This window comes from Silene latifolia, chromosome 5 (assembly GCF_048544455.1).
Source record: "Silene latifolia isolate original U9 population chromosome 5, ASM4854445v1, whole genome shotgun sequence".
NCBI lineage: Eukaryota > Viridiplantae > Streptophyta > Magnoliopsida > Caryophyllales > Caryophyllaceae > Silene > Silene latifolia.
Window position 1 is genome coordinate 23,690,285 of NC_133530.1, and position 11,130 is coordinate 23,701,414.

The 11,130-nt window shown below is 40.3% G+C and overlaps 2 protein-coding genes across 2 annotated transcripts; both read right to left on the bottom strand.

The window, feature by feature from the left end:
- Positions 1–231: 231 nt before the first annotated feature.
- LOC141655070 (uncharacterized) lies at positions 232–1,725 on the bottom strand. Its single transcript, XM_074462169.1, has one exon. The coding sequence runs from the start codon at positions 1,723–1,725 to the stop codon at positions 232–234; it is 1,494 nt and encodes a 497-aa protein (XP_074318270.1).
- Positions 1,726–8,741: 7,016 nt separating this feature from the next.
- LOC141655071 (uncharacterized) lies at positions 8,742–10,049 on the bottom strand. Its single transcript, XM_074462170.1, has one exon. The coding sequence runs from the start codon at positions 10,047–10,049 to the stop codon at positions 8,742–8,744; it is 1,308 nt and encodes a 435-aa protein (XP_074318271.1).
- Positions 10,050–11,130: the final 1,081 nt, after the last annotated feature.

The window sequence follows — 11,130 nt, forward strand, 5'->3', positions numbered from 1 at the left end:
TTACAACCGGAGAGGTCCACAAATCACAATGAATAATGTCGAAAGGGAATAAAGACAAAGAATTCGAACTAGAAAAAGGTAAACGTTTATGTTTGCCAATTTGGCACGCATGACAAAGTTTGGAGCGACGCTCCTTATTGCAAGAAATTAAAGTATTACTTCAAAGATTATCGAAAATATTAAGGCCCGGATGACCGAGGTGAGAATGCCAGAGGTCAGAGGATGAGTCGGCTAAATGGGCTTGGGGCGGCTCATTTGATGACTAGCTGACACGGGATAGAGAGTACCGGTGCTATTGCTCCTCATTAGAATTGTCCCAGTCCGTATATCGTTCACAGAAAAGCCATTTTGGTCAAATTCAACAGTTACATTATTATCTTTGGTGAATTGACGGACAGAAATCAAATTTTTAATTATCTGTGGGGTATAGAGGACGTTTTTAAGGGCAAATTCTCGTGTGGGAGTGGTAATGGTTGCATTGCCCGATCCATGAACCGGGATTGACTTTCCGTTACCGACATAAATAGACTTAATACTACTCTTATGAAAAGGGGGAGAGAGCATACCAGACTCGGACGTCAAATGAGATGAGGCCCCGGTATCCATATAGAAGCTGTTATCCTCGGGCTGATACAACGTCATTGCTTGAAAAGTTTGGCCCATTTGAGTTGGTTTGAGAGCATCACTAGCGATATACGCCTGACCCGGTGGCTGGAACGTTTGAAAACGAACCTGCTGCTGCTGTTGCATACCACGCAGTGTCGGTTGCCATGGATTAAGCCACCCTTGCTGTGTAGGGTAGGGACACGGTGGAATGGACCACTGCATAGGCCACATTTGAGGTGGACTAGCGGCGACCCAGGTTTGCTGAGGAGCACCACGACCACCGCCGGAGTTACCACCACCGCGCTGGTTGTTATTCCATCCGCCGCCCTTTCCTTTCCCTTTATAATTAGATTTCTTCTGCCCGGTATTGTTGTTTCGATATGAAGAATTAATGGATCCCGAGGCAGACCCATCGCCCCAATTTGATTGAGTGGGGGGAGGGGCCGCCGGTGCTACAAGTGCGGTGGCCGGAGCAGAGTCCGGTCGCTGCTGCATGTGTTCTTCTAATTGGAGCATACCGCGGGCATTTTCAAAAGTGGTTAGGGTTTGATTAATGTAGGCACCAACTGTATCATACTCTTTCGGAAGTCCGCGAACCATTTGTAAGACCAATCGCTGATCGTCGACGGTGCTCCCTACATCAGTGAGTTGAGAGCCAATGTCTTTCAATTTCTGACAATATTCATCGAGCGAAGAGCACTTCACAAGCGACATATTAGTGAATTCGTGCTCCAACGCCGCTGCTCGAGCCCCTTTATTGTTTTGAAAATGATTTTTGAGACGAAGCCAAGCCTCATGGGCAGTGGACTCCGTTTCAAAAATTCGAATAAGGAGGTCCTCGGAGATGGAGCCGTAGATCCATTGGAGGACATGTGCGTCAATTTCGCACCATTCAGCATAGGTGGGGTCGGTCTTGGCAGGAGGACGGGTGCCATCGATGTGATGAGACACCTTATAACCTTTTGCGTGAAGGGAGAAAAGCTTCACCCACGATGAGTAGGTGATTTTGACACTGTCGAGCATACGCACCTTGAGCAAGATATTCGTGACGGAGTACACAGGATGAAGAACGGGCTTACCATTCCCCGATGATTCTGGGATTGCACCATCCTTCGTCATGGCCGTGGCGCAAGAGGGAAGATCGAAGGATAGGGTGAACCCGCAGGAGAAGAAAGGAGAAAAAAATGTATTGAAAAACCTAAAACAATGATACCATGTAAATGATTGAATTCCCTGAGGGTTCTCCTTTCATTAGAGAGATATATATATATACTGTTTTACATCGGATCGGTTATGGTGTGAACGTAATACAAATATATATGATATATAATAAAATCTACGACAAATAATATCTACGTGATACTTAAATATTTACACAATATTTAATCACTAATACTCTTCTTATCTTATTCATGTTCCTTTTATCTTGCAGTAAGTTTTATTAACCTCTTACTCTTTCGTTCCCTTTGTTTGTATCCTTGAAATTTGATTAAATACTCACGTCGATGTTATTTTACACAATTGAAATTTTATGTATGGTCAAAGTTTTATGAATTTGACGTTAAGAAGACAAATGAGAAGAATTAGCAATTTCCGAGGAAATTTACGAGGACATTATAATGGGATTTTTTAATACTCCGTATAATTTATTATTTATTATTACAAGAATAGTAAACTGACCAAATTATTTTTATCGATCCTAAATTAAAATAGGTATATCAAATCGTAGTCCTGTGAACGTAAGGCTCAGAATGAAGAAGCACAAGCCCAGATTCCATCGAACGCAGACTGCCATATTGAGCCACTTCAATGCGGATACATAAGTTGCAGTTCGACTTGCAAAAATAGACCATGGACTTGTAGTCCTAATTTATGTTGTTGCAATTAAATATGTAACAGACCGATATATACTCGTTTGTACAACAAATTCTGAACAAAAAATCAAATATTTTCTCGTGCTTTTTTAAAGATTCTTCACGCTCTTGTGTACCTTTGATGTCACTAAAATGAATTTTGTTGAAAAGTCTCAAAAATCGTAAAGTAAGACAAAAATGCTCATTAGTAAGTTGACTCAACCCGAGGAACTCAACCAAAACCACCCGAAACCCGACCTGATAAAACCAGAAATTTGGGTGAACTAATCGCACCAAACCAACCCGAGGGTGAACTAATAAACTATATTAGGAGGCTTATTTGTTCAAACCCGAGCCCGCCCAACACCTATCTGACTCAACCCGTGATCCGATATAAACTAAATTAAACCAGATAGATGATCCAATAATGAATTAGCTTAATAATATTTGAGATAAGACCAAATCGATATTCATCTTAATTAAGGTAGCATCTAATCACTCTCAGAATAATTTATGTATACTCCTAGACACATAAGTCTAGGTCGGTCAAAATTAAAGTCAATGCCTGCCATCGCATCAATCATTATTAAAGTAGGACAGTAATCCATCACAAATTCTTGTTTCAAACGGATACTTTTCGTCTTATTTTTCAGACGGGTATATATGATCATTTTATAATTAAATTTAAGCACAATGATATAGGCAGTGTTACAACCGCTTATGGTAACTGGGTTTTCAATAGTGGTCACATTTAACTGTATAATAGTTATAAAATCTTGTCTTATTATTTCAGACCAAGAAGGCACGTCTGAAGAAAGACGCACTAGTAATCCATAAGCAAGTTGCGTTATGAAGTTTACTGTGAGCCCAAGTAGTTTCACATAAAGATGCGAATCAGTGTAAGAAAGTTGCAATAATACACCGTGTCACAGTGAAACGTAATCCCTTATCCATCACGACGATGGCAAGGGTGGTCCGAGAAATATCTAACGTGTCTATGCATGGTCGGTAGTGCTATAAGTTGTGTTTTAGCGTCTCCTCTCCACCGGAGTCGCAAAGCTGTGGCCACGTGTCACGGTCAGAACTTTGAGCTGGATCGTGGAGCGCACCCTTGTCTAAACTCATGACAAGAATGCTTGCCAGAGCGTCAAGCACTAGAGCATTCGTAATCGGTCTTAGTTTGCGTGTGTCAGGATCCTAGTCTCGATCATCAACGTTCGATGCACACATGCTTGTTAGTAAGTTATGAAGGCAAGAGTCATTCATAAGAATGCAAGCAACAAGCAATAAGAAGGCAATTGAGTGCGAAACAAATTGATTGACTAGTACTCCCCAAAGAGGGAAATTTGATATTACAAGTCTTGTAGTAGGAAACATTAGAAGTGCAGAGTAGCGATACGTTTTCTAAACGCCTAAAACTTGACTTAAACTAAAAAGCTAGCTTCAAGATTCGACACGCAGGAAGTAATCTTGGTGTAATATATGAAAAAAAAAACCGAAACAAAAATACAAAAGTAGAAATATAAAATCTAAGGGCTCGAAGTGAACGAATCACGCGCACAATTTTTTGGGATTGGCGGCTTGTTACACCACGCCATGTCATTTGGTCACACGACTTTGAGTGCTATTTTCGACTCGAGTTAAGATTCACAAATCGAATAAAGACATGTGGAGTTCATCACCAAGTTTTGTGCAAATTTGGAACCAACACTCTTAACAAAAAAAGCACAACAATTTTGAGTTGAGGTACACTTAACAAAGTGATTTTTCGATTATGTTAAAACAGTTGCAAGGGTGCGTTTTTGAGTTGATGTTTAAAGGAGTAAGCGAAGTCAAACAAGGGTGATACTGGACTTGTTGGAAAGGTTAGAGTGTATAATTTCTAGTGATGGTGTCCGAGGTGGTCAGGGTTGTTGATAAGTCCAATTTATATACATTTTATCCCTATATTTTAGCTCCAATTTACATGTCATTACGCACTAACCTTAGTGATATTGAGCTAATATTTGCTTTCTAGTTCTATTTGTATATTTTGTCATATTTTGTAGGTATTTGAGCTTTTAGAAGCTTAATCCTACTCATTTGCAAGTCACTAGAAGCAAGCTAAGTTGAAAACTAAGTATGGACGAGCATGAAGATAATGCATGGACTTGCATAAGCAAAAGTGATGAATTAAATGAAGAAATGCACAACAAAGTTAAATGGAAATCAAGCCCAAGTGCAAAGTCCACAAAATGCAAACATAAGATGCTAAATATTGGAAGCTACTTTGGATGCTTTGAGGTGCTTGGGATGCCAAAGTGTGATTAATCGGGTGATTAAACAAGCATTAAATCATAAGCATTGGATACCATTTGATAATTAATCGCAATTGAAGACAAACAAGCGAGTATCGGGGTTGGCATCTCCGATCGGGGTTGAACAGTCCATGGGTGTGTTCAATGCTCCATCAAATGCATACGTTTCCGTTATGATCTCCTATAAATGGAGGCCTCGAGGGACGACTTACACACAACCTACACACATATTTTTTCATCTAAAATTCTCTCTATATATTAGTAGTAGCTTAGCTTAGATTAACTTTAGTTTATCTTAGTTTGTTTACATTTCCCTTAAGCATTTCAATTTATAATATAATTTCCATTCAAGTTCATTTACAATTTACATTTCAAGTATTGTTCTTCCAAGTTCCATTTCCATTTCCATTGCAAGGTATTCCTTTTCATATTTTCATTATGTTCATCATTTCATTTGTCATTAGTGTAGTTTACATTTTCATCATGTTTAAGTAGTTACATTTGTCTAGGGAATAAAGGAAGCCATGCATGATTAAGTAATATGTAAATGTCAAAATAAGGATAAGTTAATATTGTATAATTGTTTCTATCACATGTTTGCACCATAATGTTTAATCTATATTTGAAGGCCTTATTCATCGATTAAGTTTGTTCATTCGTTCTAAAGCCGAGAGGCACGGAATTGAATTAGACTAAGCATGTGTAGTACGGCGACCTAGTCATAGAAGAGAGTTTCTCTAAGACTCGGTCTATGGTTGACACTAATATCGTAAGGTGGGTGTCTTTAAGCCTAAACATTTATCGTAAAATCAACTTCCTAACTTGACATGAGCATTTACATAATTTGCATACGTGACCCGACCTCCCTAGACATTTTCTTTATTATTGTTTTATTATTACATCACTTCATCCCAATCAATCAATTGTTAATCTACCAAGGTAAAATTCAATCCATAACAATTAATTAATAACTCCCGTCTCCTTTGGGTTCGACCCCTAAGTACTACATTCATTTGTTGTCTAGAGTATAAATATTATCTTTGCATAGGTGTGCGATAGCCTATCAAATTTTGGCGCTGTTGTCGGGGAGACGGTTTTGTTTGCTAATTAGTTGTTGAATTTTATCTTGTTTTATTTTGTCTCGGGGAACACTTGTTCCTTGGGATATTCTCACGGTTTTCTTGTAGTTTTAGTGCCTATTTTTGTAGGTGATAAAGCTATTGGCCTTACATAATGAGTTACGAATTCATCCCACAACTCCAAGATGAGCCTTATCCTGACTATCTTGACCGATTCTACTACTTTTGCGATAGTCTCATCTCCCTTGGACATGTCCTTGATGGGGATTACTTGGGTCATTTCGTGCTTGTTGGCATGGATTCTGAGACTCGTGGATTGGCTCTAAAATTGAGTAATGGGAGTCTCTACAACATGATTGGGCCGGAACTTTGGAATTTTTTAGATTTCATAGCTTCCGAATGTCGGGAATTAGCACGCCAATTCCATTATTGGCGCATCGAAGAGGAGCTTAAAGTGTTACATGCTCGTTTGGGAAAAAAATCTCAAGGGAAACCAAAACGACGTGAGCCTATCTTTTCTCATTTTGCTTTTCTACCTCCCCGTTATGAGTCTTTTGCTACTAACGATTTTGAGCTATTGGATGATGATGATGGTCCAATTTTATCTTTTAAAATCCCCCCTAGTGTCATTCTAATAGAAAATGTAGAGACTCATGTTGATGACATTAACCCCATAGTAGATGAGTCACCTTTTACAAATGAATTTATCGAGATTCCTTATGATTCTAATGAGGTTTTTCCCGAGTCTTTTAACCCACTTGACAATTCATTTGTAGAGGATGTTGTTGATCCATTCGAGAAAGTTAGAGGGCTAAGCAATTTTGATATGGAAATTAAGTGGGATGAACCCTCTATTTTTGATGACCCTCTCCTCTTTTATTCTTTATGCCACCCATTTGAGACCATATATGGTTATAATTTGTGCTCTAACGATTTATTTTATGGTCTTAAGTATGTTTCTCCATCTCTTGCTGACGAGTGGAGTGATACGGTGGTAATATTTGACGTCTCTCTTGCGCCCATTGATAAGATTTATAAATTTTTACCCTTGCTCTTTCATGCTTTAATCTAATCAATTGCGTACATATGCTTTTATGTTGCTCATGCGCAGGTATATGATAGGCTTCTAAAGGCTTTGACGAGCTTTTTAAGCAACAAAAGTCCTTTGTTCCAAAGCCCCTTCTCAAGCTAGCTTGGGGGAAGCTTCTAAAATTTAGTATGCATTTATTTTCTTTATTTTCCGCATGTGTCATCTCCATCTCCTCTTGTTGGCTTTACTTGTCTTTCTTTGTGGTTTTTTGCGGTTAACCCCGTTTTACACATTGAGGACAATGTGATGTTCTAGCTTGGGGGAGGGATTTAGTGTGTCTAGTTTTTTTTATTGCTTTCAAATAAATTGAAAAAATCAACAATTTTCAAAATTTGTGTTGGCTTTCTTTGGGTGATTTGGGAATGGGTGAAATGGTTGGGGATGAATGGGCGATGAGGTTGGTTCGGTTAATGGGTTTGGTAATCCCATGTTGGAGGCGAGTAGCCATGACATGAGTGCAGGGTGGAGGAGGTGGTGGCGGTGGAGGGGGAGGTGGTGTAGAGGCTGGCGGGGTAGTGACGTGGGGGGAGGCCGGGGACGTGGTTTGTGGCATGACAGGGGAAGCAGGTGTGACAGGGGAAGAAGGTTGGGTTTGGTGCGGGTGTGGCTGGGTAGGGGAAGCTGGTGGGGTGTCGGGTGGAGGGTTGAGGTCTGGTGGTGGAGAAGGAGGGTAGGCATAAGAGGTGAGGAGCGGTGGTGGGTCGGAGTCGAGGAAGGTGTAGGTGTTCGGGTTAGGGGTAAAGGATGAGGCAAAAGGGAAGACTTGTTCGTCTAAGGTAACGTGCCGGGACAAAATTATTTTTCCAGTAGCAATATCGAGACACCGGTACCCGCGATAGTTATGTGAATAGCCTAGGAAGACACATGGGATTGAGCGAGTTTGGAGCTTGTGATTGCGGTTAGCGGAGAGATTGGGGTAGCAAAGGCACCCAAAGATACGGAGATGGTCATATGTGGGTTGTCTAAGGAAGAGAGTGGAAGAAGGTGAGCGGAAGTTAAGAAGGTTGGAAGGGAGGATGTTGTGAAGGTAAGTGGCGGTGTGAAGGGCATCGACCCAATATTGTGGTGGAATGTGAGCATGAGTGAGAAGGGCTAGGACTATTTCGTTGAGACGACGGATCATTCGCTCGGCCTTTCCGTTTTGGGAGGAAGTGTGTGGACATGAAAAACGGAGGGACAGGCCATGTTGGGTCGAGAAAGAGTGAAACGATGAGTTGTCAAATTCCCGTCCCATATCGCATTGAAAACTTTTTATTTCTTTTTCGAATTGGGTTTTGACAAAAGTGCGAAATTGGATGAATTTTGTGAATACTTCGGATTTAAACTTAAGTGGAAATACCCAAACATATTGCGAATAATTATCTATTAAAACCATATAATATTTGAATCCACTTTTTCTTACAACCGGAGAGGTCCACAAATCACAATGAATAATGTCGAAAGCGAATAAAGACAAAGAATTCGAACGAGAAAAAGGTAAACGTTTATGTTTGCCAATTTGGCACGCATGACAAAGTTTGGAGCGACGCTCCTTATTGCAAGAAATTAAAGTATTACTTCGAAGATTATCGAAAATATTAAGGCCCGGATGACCGAGGCGAGAATGCATGAGGTCAGAGGATGAGTCGGCTAAATGGGCTTGGGGCGGCTCATTTGATGACGTAGCTGACACGGGATAGAGAGTACCGGTGCTATTGCTCCTCATTAGAAGTGTCCCAGTCCGTATATCCTTCACAGAAAAGCCATTTGGGTCAAATTCAACAGTTACATTATTATCTTTGGTGAATTGACGGACAGAAATCAAATTTTTAATTATCTATGGGGTATAGAGGAGGTTTTTAAAGGCAAATTCACGTGTGGGAGTGGTAATGGTTGCATTGCCCGATCCATGAACCGGGATTGACTTTCCGTTACCGACATAAATAGACTTAATACTACTCTTATGAAAAGGGGGAGAGAGCATACCAGAATCGGACGTCAAATGAGATGAGGCCCCGGTATCCATATAGAAGCTGTTATCCTCGGGCTGATACAACGTCATTGCTTGAAAAGCTTGGCCCATTTGAGTTGGTTCGAGAGCATCACTAGCGATATACGGCTGACCCGGTAGCTGGAACGTTTGAAAACGAACCTGCTGCTGTTGTTGCATACCACGCAGTGTCGGTTGCCATGGATTAAGCCACCCTTGCTGTGTAGGGTAGGGACACGGTGGAATGGACCACTGCATAGGCCACATTTGAGGTGGACCAGCGGCGACCCAGGTTTGCTGAGGAGCACCACGACCACCGCCGGAGTTACCACCACCGCGCTGGTTGTTATTCCATCCGCCGCCCTTTCCTTTCCCTTTATAATTAGATTTCTTCTGCCCGGTATTGTTGTTTCGATATGAAGAATTAATGGATCCCGAGGCAGACCCATCGCCCCAATTTGATTGAGTGGGGGGAGGGGCCGCCGGTGCTACAAGTGCGGTGGCCGGAGCAGAGTCCGGTCGCTGCTGCATGTGTTCTTCTAATTGGAGCATACCGCGGGCATTTTCAAAAGTGGGTAGGGTTTGATTAATGTAGGCACCAACTGTATCATACTCTTTCGGAAGTCCGTGAACCATTTGTAAGACCAATCGCTGATCGTCGACGGTGCTCCCTACATCAGTGAGTTGGGAGCCAATGTCTTTCAATTTTTGACAATACTCATCGAGCGAAGAGCACTTCACAAGCGACATATTAGTGAATTCGTGCTCCAACGCCGCTGCCCGAGCCCCTTTATTGTTTTGAAAATGATTTTTGAGACGAAGCCAAGCCTCATGGGCAGTGGACTCCGTTTCAAAAATTCGAATAAGGAGGTCCTCGGAGATGGAGCCGTAGATCCATTGGAGGACATGTGCGTCAATTTCGCACCATTCAGCATAGGTGGGGTCGGTCTTGGCAGGAGGACGGGTGCCATCGATGTGATGAGACACCTTATAACCCTTTGCGTGAAGGGAGAAAAGCTTCACCCACGATGAGTAGGTGATTTTGACACTGTCGAGCATACGCACCTTGAGCAAGATATTCGTGACGGAGTACACAGGATGAAGAACGGGCTTACCGTTCCCCGATGATTCTGGGATTGCACCATCCTTCGTCATGGCCGTGGCGCAAGAGGGAATATCGAAGGATAGGGTGAAGCCGCAGGAGAAGAAAGGAGAAAAAAATGTATTGAAAAACCTAAAACAATGATACCATGTAAATGATTGAATTCCCTGAGGGTTCTCCTTTCATTAGAGATATATATATATATATATATATATATATATATATATATATATATATATATATATATATATATATATATATATATATATATATATATATATATATATATATATATATATATATATATATATATATCTTGTTTTACATCGGATCGGTTACGGTGTGAACGTAATACAAATATATATGATATACAATAAAATCTACGACAAATATATCTACGTGATACTTAAATATTTACACAATATTTAATCACTAATACTCTTCTTATCTTATTCATGTTCCTTTTATCTTGCAGTAAGTTTTATTAACCTCTTACTCTTTCGTTCCCTTTGTTTGTATCCTTGAAATTTGATTAAATACTCGCGTCGATGTTATTTTACACAATTGAAATTTTACGTATGGTCAAAGTTTTATAAATTTGACGTTAAGAAGACAAATGAGAAGAATTAGCAATTTCCGAGGAAATTTACGAGGACATTATAATGGGATTTTTTAATACTCCGTATAATTTATTATTATGGGATATTCTCTCGTGTACCCCCGAACTTTTTCGTTTTCTATGGTGTACCCCTCTTTTTTCGCAAAAAAACTTTGACCGACAATAATTCTCTGTTACGAGTTCATAAAACGGTTATTTTTTTTTCAAACCAATTATCTCGTCAAGGCCTTCAATTTGAAAAAAAAAATCGTCGCTTTTTGAACTCGTAGCCGGTAGTTATGGTTGGTCAAACATTTTTTAACGAATAAACTTTGATCGACCATAATTCCCGTCTACGAGTTGAGACGTCGGTGAATTTTTTTTCAAACGGAAGACCTCTTAAAGACGGTCAATTTGGAAAAAATGTTTATCGTATTCTGAACTTGTAGCCCAAAGTTATTGACAGTCAATTTTTTTTTGCATGAAAAGAAGGGTATATCATAGAAAATATCCCTATTATTTATTATTACAAGAAT